Source organism: Moschus berezovskii, chromosome 4 (assembly GCF_049115385.1).
Source record: "Moschus berezovskii isolate FMDL1 chromosome 4, NW_MosBer_1.0, whole genome shotgun sequence".
In the NCBI taxonomy this organism is placed as follows: domain Eukaryota; kingdom Metazoa; phylum Chordata; class Mammalia; order Artiodactyla; family Moschidae; genus Moschus; species Moschus berezovskii.
Window position 1 is genome coordinate 51033166 of NC_142463.1, and position 18642 is coordinate 51051807.

At 35.1% G+C, this 18642-nt stretch overlaps 1 protein-coding gene across 1 annotated transcript in view; it reads right to left on the bottom strand.

The window, feature by feature from the left end:
• The window catches only part of LRRIQ3 (leucine rich repeats and IQ motif containing 3), a 217651-nt gene that overhangs the window by 87339 nt on the left and 111670 nt on the right, over positions 1-18642 (bottom strand). The window contains exon 6 of the mRNA XM_055403712.2: positions 1771-1879. Within this exon, the coding sequence (XP_055259687.2) occupies positions 1771-1879 (109 nt within the window). The remainder of the gene's footprint in view (positions 1-1770; positions 1880-18642) is intronic.

Here is an 18642-nt window from a genome sequence, read left to right on the forward strand (position 1 = left end):
AAGAGGAGAGTGAAAAAGTTGGCTTAAAGCTCAACATTCAGAAAACAAAGATCATGGCATCTGGTCCCATCACTTCATGGCAAATAGATGGGGAAACAGTGGAAACAGTCTCAGACTTTATTTTTGGTGGCACCATAATCACTGCAGATGGTAACTGCACCCATGAAAAAAAGATGCTTATTCCTTGGAAGGAAAGTTATGACCAAGCTAGACAGCATATTAAAAAGCAGAGACATTGCTTTGCTAACAAAGGTCTGTCTAGTCAAGGCTATGGTTTTCCAGTATTCATGTATGGATGTGAGAGTTGGACTATAAAGAAAGCTGAGCACTGAAGAATTGATGCTTTTGAACTGTGGTGTTAGAGAAGACTCTTTTGAGTCCCTTGGACTGCAAGGAGATCCAACCAGTCCATCCTAATGGAGATCAATCCTGAGTGTTCACTAGAAGAACTGATGTTGAAGCTGAAGCTCCAATATTTGGCCACTGATGAGAAGAGCTGACTCATTGGAAAAGACCCTGATGCTGGGGAAGATTTAAGGCAGAAGGAGAAAGGGGACGACAGAGGATGTGATGGTTGGATGTCATCACCAACTCAATTGACATGAGTTTGTAAAAACCCCTGGAGTTGGTGATGGAGGTGGAGGCCTGGCGTGCTGCAGTCCATGGGGTCACAAAGAGTCAGTCACAACTGAGCTACTGAACTGAACTGAAGAGAAATTCTGAGAAAAATTATAAGGTCTTCTAATTATTTTACAGAACTGGTTTTATTAGTCTTCTGTGAAAGAGATAAAGAAAGTAATGTCATCTGCTTAGAATACAACATTTTATCAAAAAAATTCTGCAAAAGCAAAATAAAAACAAGTACACATATGATGGTTGTGCTAGGGGTAAAGAACTCACTTGCTAATGCAGGAGACATAGATGAGAGTTCGATCCCTGGGTTGGGAAGATCCACTAGACGATGGCATGGCAACCCATTCCAGTATTCTTGACTGGAGAAACCCATGGACAGAGGAGCCTGGTGGGCTACAGTCCATACGGTGGCAAAGAGTCAGACATGATTAAGGTGACTTAGCATGAATGTGCGGATATGATGACCAAAATGTTATTAAGATGTTTTTGTGTAATAAGAAATAATTATCTTCAAAGTCTGAAAGACATTTTATATCATTTTTAATTTAAATGATTTATATTAATCTGATAATTGACAGATTTCTTGAAGGATGTACCATGCTGACACAATCATACAGTAACAAAAATTTCAATATGGTTCTTGCTAATATGTGTGTGTGTGTTTTCAGTTGCTCAGTGTGTCCGACTCTTTGCAACTCCACGGACTGTAGTCTGCCAGGCTCCTCTTCCATGGGATTTTCCTAACAAGAATACTGGAGTGGGTTGCCATGCCCTCCCTCCTTCAGGGGATCTTCCTGACCCAGGGATCAAATCTACATCTTCTGCGTCTCCTGCATTGTAGATAGATTCTTACTGCTGATCCACTGAGAGAGTCCTTCTTGATGATAATACTTATTTCTAATTCCCAACTTCAAGTCAAAATCAGGGCTTTCATATCCATGAAACAACTTTCTGAATACATATATATATATTTATAAAATACTAAATGAGATATAGATATTTTATCTAGAAGTCTCAACATATATTTCATGGAGTCATATTTATAGTTCAAATTAACATGCCCAATGTTTAACAAATATAATTGCTCTTCATCATAAATTGTTCATAAAATATAATTTAAAAATTCATAAAACTAACCTTTTTGAATGAGATATCTTGGTTTTCTTGCTTTTAATTCATATAAAATAGAAGAAACATGTTTTCTCTGTTCAGTAGAATATTTTAAATCAACAGGAGAATATATACTCTGTGGAAACAAAATAAAAGCAATGACAACAATGATAATATCTCATATATGTTTTAGAGTTCTCAAAGAACTCTCACATGTATTATAATATATTATCATGATTGACTTTTATTTTAAAAAACAACAGCAAAACCTGTGAGGTAGGCAGGGTTTAGAAAAGATGAAAAGAGTTCCATTACGTATGATTCTGATAAACAGCCCTCCTATTAAGAGCTGATGATATACTTAAGACAATGTTCTAACAGAGATTGAGGGGATGGGGAAGGGGATCTGTCAGGAGGGTGACATGACAAAGGAATCCAAAGGGAGAAGAAATAAGAATAAACAAAAGAAGCAAGAAGCTTTCCTTCAGAAAGCCTGAAGGAAGACTGTAAGAAAGGAGGGACAAAATTATTTCACAGAACACTAAAATACAGTAAAACAGGAAGAAATAACTGAGGCCAGAATTATCACAAGCCTTAAAATTATGTGTGGAAAGGATAATAAGTAGCATACTGATAAGGAGCTCTGTGGAGAGCAGAGGCACTCTCAGATGTAAACTATACAATCTCTGTAAACTGGTTGGGAATGATTTAATAATTGATACTGTGTTATCTCTTTCTTCACAGTCCATTCAGGATTGGTACAGATAACTACTTGAGCATCAAATATCATATCTATACTTCAGTCAGCAAGATGGAGGAAAGGATAAAATGATAAAAGGGTACAGGCCATGTTGTCTTAAGGAACTTTCCTAGAGGCCCTTCCAATAACTTCTGTTCACATCTCATTGACTTCCCACAACTAGAACTGAGAGGGCAAGAAATGCAGCCTTTGTGCTATGGACTTTACTTCCTGGAGTAAAATGGCGGGTCTGTAACCAAAGAAGAAGAGAAGGACAGACATTCGTGGGGAACTATCACACTGCTACAGGAAAAAAAAATCAGAATTTTAGGAAAGACATATGCTTGTATTTGAAAAACCCTTCCCAGGATATTGATGAGAACCACTGGTCTAAATTTTGAAGATTCACTGATCTAAATTTTGATTAGACACATATATTTATATGTGTGTGTGTGTATATATATATATATTTGTGAATCATAAATATATTTGTAATTTGTAAATATATTTGTGAATATATAAAAATATATATTCACACACACACATATATATATATGTGTGTGTGTGTGTTCTCAGGTAGATCTCTTTTCTGGGATTTGGTTCTGTATATTTGTTTATTGAATACTTGTATAGTGTTTATCATATTTGCCATTATTTTATACTCTTTATAGATATTAATTTATGTAACACTCATGACCATTATTAACTGAGCTCTTTTGCCCTGGGAAATCTTACAGACACAACATACTCAACAGTTTTGATGTCATATCTTTCCTCTAAACCTTTTAGTACTTATTTCTAGTTCTTGGGAATAGTAGTACCTTCATCCAAGGGGAGAAAACTCACAAAAATTCTCTAATATATGATAGGTGATAACATTTCTAAACAGATTTTTTTCATAGTCCCCTTGCCTTAACTGTCCAGTTGTCAAAACCTCTTTTACCGTACAATTTAGAAGGAATACTTGGATATGTGTCCTAGTCCCCTGCATTCACAATTTTATGAACAAATTTCTGTACCATATAATAGACATACTTAATTAAAAATCCTTGAATTTCTTTTTATCTTTTAAATTTTATATGTCCTCTATATTATTTTTTGAAAACACAGTCTCTATGCAGTGACTCATTACGCAAGGAAATATTTTTAATGTTTGTGTTAGGTACTTGGTATTATCTGGTCCTGGAATTAATCTCAATTTTTATTCTGCTCTAAAAAATCCTTCCCTAATAACTTTTACATAACATTATTTTAAGTTCTTACATGACAAAAGTACTACTTTTTGCCAGAAAGACAAATAGGTAGCTACTTTTGAGCTTACCTATTCTCTCTGTATTTAGAAATTTTTCTTAAGGTTATCAAGAATAATTATAGTAATACACAGTAACACATTACCAAAGAATGGCAATATTTTAAGTAATGCTGTTTCATTTTCATTTGGGGTCAATTCTTTCCACTAAACAAAGTATGACAGAAAAATGTAGACTACTGTTTTGCAACCAAATCTTAACAATTTCAAAAGCTTTTCAATCTCAAATTTGTCCATCAATCTTCTTCATGCCATATTATCATTCTGGTATCCTTTTACTTGTATGAATTTTGTTCTATTTTGGTAACCACATTCGGTCTCTCCCTCTTAACAATGTAATTCATCATATGTTAAAAATCAATTCAAATTCTAATTCAGTGATAGAAATGGACTGTTTCTTTCTTCAAGATCTCACACTTACAATCTCCTTATAAGAAAATAATAGAAGTAGAATGAAATGGTACATGCAACAATTCTTTTTCTACTAGTACTTATTCTTTTACCCCTCTAGAAGAATAGAAAAAATTTTTTAAATGTATTTTTCAAATCTGAGTAGCCAAACTCTTTCACAAATAAAGTTTATTTGCAGAATCATGAAGTTTAAAAGCCCTCAAGTCAAATCAATATATATATATATATATATTGGTTTTCCCCCTTATCCTTTTTCATATATAATTCACATATCATTGTTTGTCATCATTTAAAATAATTTTCCCTTCCTTGGATTTAATAAAAGGAGAATCCATGACACAGGGTGCATATGTGATGTGAAACAAATCTATAGAAACATGATCAGAGTCTAAAACTTCAAATGAACTGAGACTTAGATAAGCTGTCAATATAAAGAAAATGGAATTTTTGTTTCATATACTGCAATTAAAAAAAGGAAAGATGTACCCATTTATTGATTGATCTTCAAAATCACAGAGAAAGCAAGTCATGATACCACTGGAAATAATCTAATAAGTATCTTGTTTTCAATAACTGAAAGAATATTCTATTAACCAAAGTGCCTTAACCTTAACACTGGTCTTCAATAACTTAGGGAAATATTTTAAGGACTTTTGGTAGCATTAAGAAAAGAAATAATCACCAAGGAGCAGCATATATTGAAAACAAACTTATTACATCAGGTATAATTTTATTTTTAACAGTGTCAGAATCAGGTTCAAATGCCCTTGATAAGATACACCTGAATTTCAGCAATGTTTGATAAATACTTTCACTACTTTAGGTACAGATCAGAGATGTTGGGTTATCATATGGAAAAGAGGAAGGAATAATAAAATGAAGGGAGCTCTCTAATGTCATGATACATGGACATGTTCTTAGCCTTATGCTGATCAATATTTATCTGAATGATGTGAATAAAACTATAAGGAAAATTCTTATAAAATTCTCAAAGGAGGTGGTAAAAGAACACAATCAGCCAAGATCAGACAAATTTAAAAGATTACAGATAGATGGAGGAATGGGTCAAATTGGAATATATGAATTTTAATAGGAATAAATATACAGTTGGGAAAATGCATTTAATCACTAAAATAATATTATTGAAAACATGAATGATAAAAATATTTTAATTAAGACTATAGTAAAAGTCTATTGTGTGATGACTTTTAGACTCTTGAGAGTTCCTTGGACTGCAAGGAGACCCAACCAGTCCATTCTAAAGGAGATCGATCATGAGTGTTCATTGGAAGGTCTGATGTTAAAGCTGAAACTCCAATACTTTGGCCACCTCATGCGAAGAGTTGACTCACTGGAAAAGACTCTGATGCTGGGAAGGATTGTGGGGCAGGAGGAGAAGGGGACGACAGAGAATGAGATGGCTGGATGTCATCACCGACTCGATGGACATGAGTTTGAGTGAACTCCGGGAGTTGGTGATGGATAGAGAGGCCTGGTGTGCTGTGATTCATGGGGTCACAAAGAGTCAGACATGATTGAGCAACTGAAATGAACTGAACTGAACTGAAAACACTTTAAGTCATCAGCAAATCTCAGCAATTCTACTTTCTAAATCTATTTCAAATCTGTTTGCTTCTCTCTGATTTCACTTCACTTCTCTAGTATAATCTACAATCATCTGTTCTAAACAGAAATATCAATAGTTTCCTATTGGTCTCTGCCATAACCCTTGCTCTCACAAGATATATTTACATTTGGCAAAAGGTAACTCTGATTATTGTTTTTCTTTGGCTTTAAAATCCCATAATGGCTGTCCAAGGTCCTTACAATCAAACTATCTTGTGCTACTCAACTTGGTTAATTATACTCCTTCTGTATGGATTTCATTCAGTCCTTTGAACCCAATCGAACTAAAACAAGCTACTGCATGCCTCAGTTCCTTGTGTAAGCTCTTTCCTCTGACTAGAACACTCTCCTTCCTATACTTTTCATGACTAGCTTCTTATCCTTTATGTCTTAATTTTAAATATTATTCCCTCAGAAAAAAACATTTTGTGAAAATCCTATGAGAAGTTGGCATCCTATTATTCTCTTTCTCAGTACCTTATTTAATTCATAACATTTATCACAATTTTATTTGTTTACTAAAGTTATATATTTTTTCTTAGGATCTAGTCCACAGAGCAGGAGAAGGCAATGGCAAGCCACTCCAGTACTCTTGCCTAGAAAGTCCCGTGGATGGAGGAGCCTGGTTGGCTGCAGTCCGTGGGGTCGCTAAGGGTCGGACACGACTGAGCAACTTCACTTTCACTCTTCACTTTCACACATTGGAGAAGGAAATGGCAACCCACTCCAGTGTTCTTGCCTGGAGAATCCCAGGGACGGGGGAGCCTGGTGGGCTTCCGTCTATGGGATCACACAGAGTCGGACACGACTGAAGTGACTTAGCAGCAGCAGCAGCAGTCCACAGAGCACTAAGAATTTTGCTTATCCTGTTTACTCAAAGTAAAGCATGGTCCTTGGCACTCAGCACATACTCAATAATTATTTGTTACATGCGGAATGAATAGCATTAAAGAGAAATGCTAGAAGCAATGAGCGGAGGTTTAGGAACATCGGCTAGCATAATACAAACTCCAGTTTTTGGAAATAGTCTAACAACTAGACGTTGCTGTTTGGTCGCTAAGTCATGTTCAGCTATTTGTGACCCCATGAACTGCAGCATGCCAGACTTCCCTGTCCTTCACTATTTCCCACTGTTTGCTCAAACTTACGTCCATTGAGTCAATGATGCCATCCGACCATCTCATCCTCTGCTGCCCCCTTCTCCTCCTGTGATCAATTTTTTCCAGCATCAGGGTCTTTTTCAATGAGCTGACTGTTCACTTCAGTGGCCAAAGTATTGCAGCTTCAGCTTCAGCATCAGTCCTTCCAAGTGAATATTCTGGGCTGAATTCCTTTAGGAAATCAGTGGTTTGATCTCCTTAGTCCAAGGGACTCTCAAGAGTCTTCTCCAGCAGCACAACTCAAAAGCATAAATTATTTGGCACTCAGCCTTCTTTATGGTCCAACTCTCATATCCATACATGACTACTGGAAAAACCATAGCTATGACTGGATGGACATTTGTCAGCAAAGTGAAATCTCTTCTTTCTGATATGCTGTCTAGGTTTTTCATAGGTTTTCTTCCAAGGAGGCAGTATCTTTTAATTTCATGGCTGTAGTCACTATCCACAGTGGCTTTGGAGCTTAAGAAAATAAACTCTGTCATTGCTTCAATTTTTTTCCCCATCTATTTGCCATGAAGTGATGGGACCAGATATGTTGATTTTTGTTTTTTGAATGCTGGGTTTTAAGCCAGTTTCACTCCCCTCTTTCCCCTCATCAAGAGGGTCTTTAATTCCTCTTCACTTTCTGCCATGAGAGTGATATCATCTGCATATCTTAAGTTGATATTCCCCCTGGCAATCTTGATTCCAGATTGTGAGTCATCCAGCCAGGCATTTCACATGATTTACTCTGCATAGAAGTTAAAAAAGCAGGGTGACAATATATAGCCTCGACGTAATGTTTTCCCGATTTTAAACCAGTCCATTGTTCCATGTCTAGTTCAAACTGTTCCTTCTTGACCTGCATATAAGTTTCTCAGGAGACAGGTAACGTGGTCTGGTATTTTCATCTCTTTAAGAATTTTCCATAGCTTTTTCCATTGTGATCCATACAGTCAAAGGCTTTTGCATGGTCAATGAAACATAAGAGGATGATGTTTCCCTTGCTTTTTCTATGCTCCAACATATGTTTGCAATTTGATCTATGGTTCCTCTGCCTTTTCTAAATCCAGCTTGAACATCTGGAAGTTCTCGGTTCACATACTGTGAAAGCCTAGCTTGAAAGATTTTGAGCATTACCTTGCTAGTATGTGATATGAGTGCAACAGTACAATAGTTTGAAAATTCTTCGGCATTGCCTTTCTTTGGGACTGAAATGAAAACTGACCTTTTCCTAAATTGCTCGTTTATATTTTTTAAAGGACTCTACCCAAGCAACACTTTAAAATAATTTGTTCTTTAATTCCTTAAATTTTTCCTACTCTAGATCTACTCCAAAGCATTTCACTGAGCAACCCTTTACAATTCTCCTATTCCCTTCTTCTAAACATTTTATCATATACATCAACAGAGACTCTCTAAATTTCCTAAAGGCTCTTTAACTTTACCATTTCTCAATGTGTTATCCACAGAAAAACATAACCATCTGGTAAAAACAATTATTTTATACACACACACACACACACAGAGATGATTCAGGTACATCTCTCTATGTACCTGTTATTTTGATTTCTATATCACAATAAGCCAGAGAAGAAAAATCACAATAAAAGAGTTCTTCTTTGATAATACTGAGTAGAGAAGCCAAGAAAAAAAATCATCTGTAAGTAGTGTTAAAATAGGGAGAGAGAATCTGTATATGAATAAATCTCAATCAATTATAATGAAAAAAACTCAGAATGTTAAGGAAAGTTAGAATACATTAACTGAGGATCCATGGAGTTTCTTGTAATTGACAAACCAGACAAGTACATGGTTGTAAAATATCAGGTGGTTGACTGTACTAGCTATTTAATTCCCCTTCCCAGGAATGGTGACAGTGGTAACAATTTCCTCAATCTTCTTTCTAGATCAAGGGTAAATATTTTAAGTTGAACTTTCTGACTGTGAAAATCAAGATTCATTTCCAATCCTTAGTGGTCTGAGTTCTAAATTTAGTGTAGTTATGTGTTCTGAAGATTGTTGGCTTTGTTTTCACGATATATATTACGCAAATAAGAGTCCTTTGACTTTAAAGGAAATTATGTCTTTGATTAAAGCAGATTGTTAATGAGACTCATTGTTATGTTATCTATTCATGCCTATACTATCGGTAGTATCCTGTACCTGAACAAGCATTTGCTTTGACTATATTGTATATTATTCATTGCAAGTAGTTTCCATTTTAATGATGATTCTAAAAACCTCTTCAGAAACCCAGCCAAGATACCAGCCCCTGGTGTCCTACCCCGTTTGTTGTTGTTTCTGTTGCCTTTTCTTTTGTCAGCCAAAACAGGACCTTTAAAAGTGCTAATCCAGATCTTAGATATTCTATATAATACTCAAAAAACTTCACGAATATGCTAAAATCCAAACTAAAAAAGTTGTTCCCTTTTGTCTGAATGATAACTAGTAGCTCTAGTGTTTGGCTAGACATCCTGTCACTAACGTAGCAAGCAAAACCTTTGCTAATGCATAGTGATCCATGTAAGCCAAGTTCCACTTGACCTTAGCTTTCAAGAATGTCAGTGTATGGCAAAACCAATACAATATTGTAAAGTAATTAGCCTCCAATTAAAATTTTAAAAATTAAAAAAAACAAAAAAAAATACAGAAGTTTCTAAATAAAATACCTAAATGAAAATGGGAAGAAAAAAAAAAGAATAAGTGTTGGTTAGCAGGAAAAGCCATTGAGGAAGGGGCATGATATAAGATAAAAGTTTTATGAGAAAAAGTTACTTTTTAAGATATTCCCCTTAAGGAACTGGCAGGTTTAACTGCTAGCTGAAAAATTGCTACTACCTTATATTTGATCCCAAACTTACTTTATTGTAACAAAAAAGACTAGAAATGAAGTGATAATATTCTTGATAAATGGGGAAGAGATTTCAGAAACCTGGATAAACAGGAGAAACCTAGCAGATATAGAATGAAATGCAACATTTCTCGTCTATGCAAAAAAGAGCCACAGAAATAAAGATGGCTGAAATTACATTTTGCTGCAATTGTCCAGTTAAAAAACATGTGAAAAAAGCATCATAGGAAGTTATGCTCCCTCAGTTGAAGAATGATTAAAGTCTAAGGTCTATCCTTACCAAGATCAGAGGTGCCAATGAGCAAATCATTGAGGCCCACTCTTAAGTGTGCTATATGACACTGGTAACATAGCAACTGCTTGGTAGCAGCAGTTGTCAAAAACTCAGTAAAAAGAAATGTTGCAAACTTCCAGATTTCAAAGTAAGTTATAATTTCAAGTTCAGAGAATACAATGGTAGTTCATCAATAATAATAATTGATACTATAGAACAGAAGTAAAGGGCATGAGGAAATTTCAGAGTATACAGGTTTATGCTTCTTTGAAAAATTTCTCCAGAAATATGTTTGATTAATTACTATTCACATGACAATGCAATTCTATTCATAATCCTTTTTTCTAAGACATTTTAACATTGTCTAATAGCCAACATATTATATAGCAGTAGTTGAAAATAATTCTGTATCTGATTTACCTAAGGATCACATTTTAAAAAGTATATAACTCTACATAATCAATATCATTTTTTCATATCTTCCAAGCACTTATTGAATTCTACCTTATATAATAGTTAAGTACATTTTTCATCTCTAGAAGACATTATTCTCTCTGAGAACTGGGGCCATTGTTTACTTATCTCAATATCCCTGCACCACTTTGACTGGATTCTTCAACCTCTGTTGCAGTATCAATTCACAAATAACAAAAAAGAATTGAGATATTTGATTAGTTTTTCAACAAATATGCATTGAGTGCCAGCTATATCCATGGTACCATGCTAGGCAAATGTACAAAGTTTTTATTTTGTGAATATTTAAATTCTATGCTTCTCAAAATATGGCATGATTTAATGATTAACCCTCTATATAGATATGGAAAATATCAGAAGCAAGATAAAAATATTGAAAGTGAGAAAAAGCTAGTAGAAAGTAAAGGCTGAATGCTAAACACATTCCTGATAAAAATCTGCATTTTATTAAACCCCAAGTATTAATTGGTTAAAATAATATTTAGTAAATAATTTTTAAATCTAATCATTTTGAAATGAAAGAGAAATACTATGCATTGGTAATATAAATTAATACTGCTTAAGTAACCTCCAAATGAGATCACTAATATGCTGGTGGTAAAATTTAATGATGGGCAATGAAATAATATTTTTTAGGGAAAAAAAAGAAAAAAACTTTTTCATTAACAGTAAAATACATAGCTCAAGAATCTGTATTTCTAGGTATATTTCAACAATGTTTGTATTTATGAAAAAAGGAGAAAAGAGCAAAAATTGAGCCTGCCAATATTTTATGATGTTTAGGTTGTTCTCCGTTAACCTACGCCGCTCAGTCATGTGTGATTCTTTGCGACCCCATGGACTATACAGTTCATGGAATTCTCCAGGTCAGAATACTGGAGTGGGTAGCCTTTCCCTTCTCCAGGGGATCTTCCCAACCCAGGGATCAAACCCAGGTCTCCCTCATTGTAGGTGGATTCTTTACCAGCTGAGTCACAAGGGAAGTCCTTAACCTACACTCCTTAAGCAAATATAACATTATAGAAAGTTTTAAATTGGTTTAGAATCTGAGAAAGGGTTTATATTCACCACAAAGATCTCAATAAATTAACATAGTAGCCATAGATATAATTGTGTTTTAAAGTGGTGGTTGGTTGGTCGCTAAGTTGTCTCTCACTCTTGCGACCCCATCGACTATAGCCTGCCAGGCTCCTCTGTCCATAGGATTCTCCTGGCAAGAATACTGGAATGGGTTGCTACGTCCTTCTCCAGGGGATCTTCCCCACCCAGGGATTGAACCCCAGTCTCTTGCAAAACAGGTAGATTCCTTACCAACTGAGCTAAGCATACTATATACAACTTAAATGTGCTTAATAAATACATATTGATAAAATATTAAATTGACTTGGTAACAACTACTTGGATAATATTTTCTAGAATTGAGGATTTAGATTTCTGCACCTGGCAGTGATATACTCATTTGGGGAATTCAGAATATTTGTAAATGTTGCTTCATATAAGATTTTATTACTATACCAAGGACTAAAACAACCGTTTTAAATGCAGTATAATCAAGCTTCATCCCTCCGAATTTTATATATATATATATATATATAATGAATTGTGGGGACTGCTTTGAGCAAAAATTGGATTATATAATAGGATTTATAATATATATGTCTACATATGTTTGTGTGTGTGTAAAACAGTATGTGTACACACACTCATGAGACAGATAAATAGAAAGGTTCAACCAAGTGCTTTAATTAACCCTGAATTGCCAGCCTGTAAGTTCTACAGCTTCAGTACAAATCTCAGTCTATTCAACTTCACAATGTATTCAGCACAGCTTCCTAAACAACCTCAGTCCTACTGCTCTTATTTCCAGTAGAAAATATTTCAACCATGGTCCAAATGCCTATTATTTAAATGAAGTCAAATGCTCCTGTGTCTAGGTAAATGGCTCAAAACTGTAGGTACTAAAACTTTCAAAAGCAAACAGGTTTATTTGCAGTTCTTAAGCTAATAAAGTAGGAATTGTCAGAATCATTATAATTTGTAAAGCAAAAACTTAAATATAAAGAAATGCCTGCAATTTACCATGAGTCTTTACAGGCTTTCTAGATGGATATAATCAGCTAAATTCATGCTTAGATGGAATGTCTCTAAAAATATCTTAATAGATCAGCGAGCAGCAATGTGATTCAGTAATTAATATTTTCCAAGTCATGGTGCTAAATTTGATTTGAGAAAATTCAGACCTATCAATTTCCAGATGAGTCATAATACACAAATCTTTGTCATTCAAAGCTTAGACCAATATTAAAATACACTGAAATAGCTACTCTCTCTTACCATGAACAAATAAAAATTCATTTTAAGTAAGTGGTAAAGAATGGTCATTTTATTAACTTTGTTTCTTTTTATTATAAAAAGATGGACAGCCTGAAAAGTTTTGCATTAGCAGTATTTGCAAAGCCAATTTTTTTTGCTAGTACATTTCACTGGATTTAAAAATGGTAATATTAGCTTTCTTGCATAAGGAAGTAAATAATTTCATGAACATTTTTATGCAAGTTTCAAATAGCTAAAACATGCAGGCTTGGATGATTATTAAGTGTATTTCTCTTTTCAACTTTACACTTATCTTGTGTGTACAGCTGATATCCCTAGTGTCCAATCAGAGACAGGTTTTCATCCTGTTGTCCAGGGAATGATGGGCACAATTCCTTTGACACTGATGAGAGGTGAATACATAAATCCAGCCCACTTCAGTGAAAATTGACCCATAATTTTTTTTTACCCTGAAGAAAAATACAGGTAATAAAGTTTAAAGATGGAAAAATATACAGTTAAAATTCTTGAGGTGTACCATTATTTAACAATAGTCAGCAAACATTATATTTTGCCTTGAGGACAATGAGCTACAGATTTGCTTTCAGGTGCTCATGAATTCTAATAATCATGGTTTTCTATATAATAGAAAGAAACCTAAAAATATGAATGATAGGTTTTTCACATTTCAATGAACTCAAAAGTTAAAACTAAAAAGAAAAGCATAATTTTTCAATATTTTCTTCTACCTCTACTCTCCCTTAAGATGTTTCTTATGAAATGAGTGTATGCATTTTCTATAAATATTTAGTAGTGGAAAATACACACGATTTTACACATAAAGACTAGCCACCAAATTAAAAATGTGTGGATCTTGTACATCAACTAGTATTTTCAAAATTATATCAGCTTTTCTAAGATTTGGGGGAGAAATGACATGGTATAGTAAGTCAGATCAATTGCCCCTAAATGAAATATCCTACCTCTAACAGTAGCAAAAAGAAATGCTGTGAACAGTCAAGGCTATTCAACAAAGTATTTTCATTTACTTTAACAACCCATTAAGGATTTATTATTATTTAATTTATCCATATAACTTAATTTGTTTATATCATTGGCCTATAGCATTTCCAGAATAATGAGTTTTATTATAATTATCACAGTATATGGTAATCCTTTTCCTTATCTTTGAAAGGTGTTCTAAGTTATTCTGTAACAGGCCCAGCAAGAAAATCTGTTTTATTTACATAGTTCAAAACTTTGTAAGATCCTTTTGCACTCTATATTTTATTTTTGACTTGCATCTTATTTTAATCTATCTTCTTTCAATGATAACCTTAATTCTTCCTGTCCCACACAAAGATCTCAATGATAAGCAGAATTCTATTAGCTACTCTTTTCATGCTAGCACAGTGCATTAATATTTTCAGAAAATATACTGAAACCACACCATGAGTTATAAATTATGACTCAAAATATGAGTTAAGTTTAAACTTCTTGTAAATGCAGATAATAGAATTTTCAATCAGTAAATATTTGTTGAGTGCCTCTTATGTGCATATTACTGTGCTAGGTAAAAGATGGAAAAACAAATAAATTACAATCTGCCATAAAGTGGCTTATATTCCTAGAATAAAGACATTCACATAAAATAGTCACTTTCTAAGGAAGTACAGTGTAAATAACTTTACATAGAAGTAGACAGAAGAAAAATATTACTAACAATATTTTAACTGAGAGAAACTAATTTCCTCTAATATAAAAAGAGAAGAAATCTCTGTTCTGGACCACGTCAGGGATTTTATTGTTTTATTTAATGCCGCAAACTGAAGAGAGAAATAGGTAAAGAGGTACAATTCTGGGAATAATCTCATTCTTAAACAAAAGGAATTAAAGATGAGATTCCAGGAAGGAGGCTTTGGCTTTGCCACCAAAACCTTAAGGTGAATGAACAAAAGCATTTTAGTCCCTACTTTGAGACGGAGGCTGTATGATGGTATAATCATAGAAAGAAGGCAATGTGCTGGAATGGGGGTGAATTGGAGGAAATACATAGCAACATTTTATATATTAGCTCTATCTCTGAAAAAGACTTTGCTTTCAATAACTGGCTGATTCACAGCAGCCAGGATCAAATGTAGTTAATTCTACTGAGTTTAATTCTAATACTGGAATCTTACACAAAATGCAGAAATGGCTCTCTTCTGAAGGAAAAAGTGCTGGTGAGATATAATGCTCAATTTCTGTAAGCATCCTTTCCCTCCTTTGGAGTTAAGTCTCCAATATACAGACTCCATCTTCCTTTCAATTCTAGGACTTAACTAACATAGGAGATAAGACTGAATTCTGTAAGACAATAAGACTAGTCTTTCAGACTTGGGAATTTCCTATTAATTTACCTTTGCTCATAGTCTACACAATATTATGCTAATTTATATTTTTCATCATTCTGAGGGCTTCACCACTCCCTTCTACCTTTGAAATGCTTCCTAGTTCTAACTTGACATGTGCCTTGGACCATTTTCTGTCCCTCCATTTGAGCAATCCAGTCTTAAGTACCAGTTTTTTGTTTTTAAAGTCATTGAGCACTGTCCAGGCTTTAATAACTAATGACAGATTTCATTAATACCACTTTTTTTTTCTCAACCTGACCCAATTTTAATTTTGCTAAACTTTTCATATCAGTAGGTCATTTCTTGCTAGTCATGTAGACAGTGAATAGAGCTCACTAGAGATGAAGCTACTTACCAGACTGACACTCCTCTGCTAGTTCCTAGCACTATAACCATCCTGCTCTAGTGGCGAAGTCAAAATTCTTTCTTAGCCTAAACAATTTTTCTTTAATTAATATACCATTTCCCATGAATCACAAGATAAAATGCATGTTAAAGTTCAAATCTGAATATTTTTGAACATGAAATATTATCATAAGATTGAGCTCATTAGAAAGTATCTTGAAGAAACTGGCAACATGAATTAGGCACATGTAAAATAAGTGATAATGCTTAATTCACATAAGGAAAGCATGGGGCAAACAGGAGACGGAAGAGAAAGGTGAAGAGAGTGAGCCATTTGAAGCATATTGTGTATAAGAGAATAGGAAGCAAGAAACATTGAAAACATCAGTTCAGTTCAGTTCAGTTGCTCAGTCGTGTCTGACTCTTTGTGACCTCATGGACTGCAGCACACCAGGCTTCCCTGTCCATCACCAACTCCCGGAGCCTACTCAAACTCATGTCCATTGAGTCAGTGACGCCATCTAACCATCTCATCCTCTGCTGTCCCCTTCTCCTCCTGCTTCCAATCTTTCCCAGGATCAGGGTCTTTTCCAGTGAGTTGGTTCTTTGCATCAGACGGCCAAAGTATTGGAGTTTCAGCTTCAGCATCAGTCCTTTCAATGAATATTCAGAACTGATTCCCTTTAGGATTGACTGGTTTGATCTCCTTGCCATCCAAGGGACTCTCAGGAGTCTTCTCCAACACTGCAGTTCAAAAGCATCAATTCTTCGTTGCTCAGCTTTCTTTATAGTCCAACCCTCACATCCATACATGACTACTGGAAAAACTATAACTTTGAGTAGATGGACCTTTGTTGGCAAAGTAATGTCTCTGCTTTTTAATATACTGTCTAGTTTGATCATAAATTTTCTTCCAAGGAGCAAGCATAAGTGGATACATAATTATAAAACTTCCATAAAGTACTGGAATCTATGGCCTATATTATGCTCTTCACAAGAAGAGCTGATTCATTAGAAAAGTGTCTGATGCTGGGAAAGATTGAAGGCAGGAGACGAAGGGGACAGCAGAAGACAAGATGGTTAAATGGCATCACCGACTCAGTGGACATGAGTTTGAGCAAGTTCTGGGAGATGGTGAAGAACAGGGAAACCTGGCGTGCTGCAGTCCATGGATTCACAGAGTTGGACATGACTGAGCAATCAAGGCTCTTTCATCTAGTTTATGGAAATCTTTCTACATTCTCTGGTCCTCTGTGACATTTTAACACATAGACAAATTTAGGCTTATAAGATTTCACTCTTTACCCTCTCCTTTACAACATAAATAAAATGATTAAATAATCATCCTCAGATTTCGTTGCCCATTATCCTATACAAAGCTGAACAGTAAATATAACATGTTAATTCTAAGTAATTCAATAGATATATAGCTGTATATATGGTATTAAAATGTATAGAGAGACTTTTTTTGGCCAAATAATCATTTTAAGCACTCAAGTGAAGACTAAAATGTCCATTAACAGTCCTATCCAACTTCAGTTTGCATAGTTCCTCTCATAGTTCCCTTCCCATTCACACATCTGTGAAGCTATTTTTCATCTCCACAATTTTGTTCACATTTTTTTCAACCTAACCTTTGATCTTCGAAAAAGTAAGAGAGTTTCAGAAAAACATTTATTTCTGCTTTATTGACTATGCCAAAGCCTTTGACTGTGTGGATCACAAGAAACTGTGGAAAATTCTGAAAGAGATGGGAATACCAGACCACCTGACCTGCCTCTTGAGAAACCTGTATGCAGGTCAGGAAGCAACAGTTAGAACTGGACATGGAACAACAGACTGGTTCCGAATAGGAAAAGGAGTACGTCAAGGATGGATATTGTCACCCTGCTTATTTAACTTATATGCAGAGAACATCATGAGAAACGCTGGGCTGGAAGAAGCACAAGCTAGAATCAAGATTGCCAGGAGAAATATCAATAACCTCAGATATGCAGATGACACCATCCTTATGGCAGAAAGTTAAAAACTAAAGAGTTCTTGATGAAAGTGAAAGAGGGGAGTGAAAAAGGTGGCTTAAAGTTCAACATTCAGAAAACTAAGATCATGGCATCCAGTTCCATCACTTCATGGCAAATAGATGGGGAAACAGTGACTGACTTTATTTTTCTGGTCTCCAAAATCACTGCATATGGTGATTGTAGCCATGAAATTAAAAGACGTTTACTCCTTGGGAGGAAAGTTATGACCAACCCAGAAAGCATATTAAAAAGCAGAGACATTAATTTGTCCACAAAGATCTGTCTAGTCAAGGCTGTGGTTTTTCCACTGGTCATGTATGGATGGAGAGTTGGACTATAAAGAAAGCTGAGCACTGGAGAATTGATGCTTTTGAACTGTGGTGTTGGAGAAGACTCTTGAGAGTCCCTTGGACTGCAAGGAGATCCAACATGTCCGTTCTAAAGGAGATCAGTCCTAGGTGTTCATTGGAAGGACTGATGTTGAAGCTGAAACTCCAATACTTTGGCCACCTGATGTGAAGAGCTGACTCATTTGAAAAGACCCTGATTCTGGGAAAGATTGAGGGCAGGAGGATGAGATGGTGGGATGGCATCACCAACTCAATGGACATGGGTTTGGGTGGACTCCGGGAGTTGGTGATGGACAGGGAGGCCTGGTGTGCTGCAGTTCATGGGGTCGCAAAGAGTCGGACACAACTGAGCAACTGAACTGAACTGAACCTTTGATTTATTCATTTTGATGTTCATTTCATAATATTTCTATCACACATTGTGTTTATTTATACAGATGTATTGGTCATTTTCTATAACCCCATCTAAACAACAAATTCCTAAAGAACAAAAAATTCTACTCTTCTGATTTTCCCATAGTATGCTGAGGTGAAAATAAGCACTAAAGTTAGAGCATAGCACTTGAAACTTATGCTTTATGGTGACCCAGATGGGAAAGGAATCTAAAAAAAAGTAGATACATGTGTTTCTATAACCAATTCACTTTG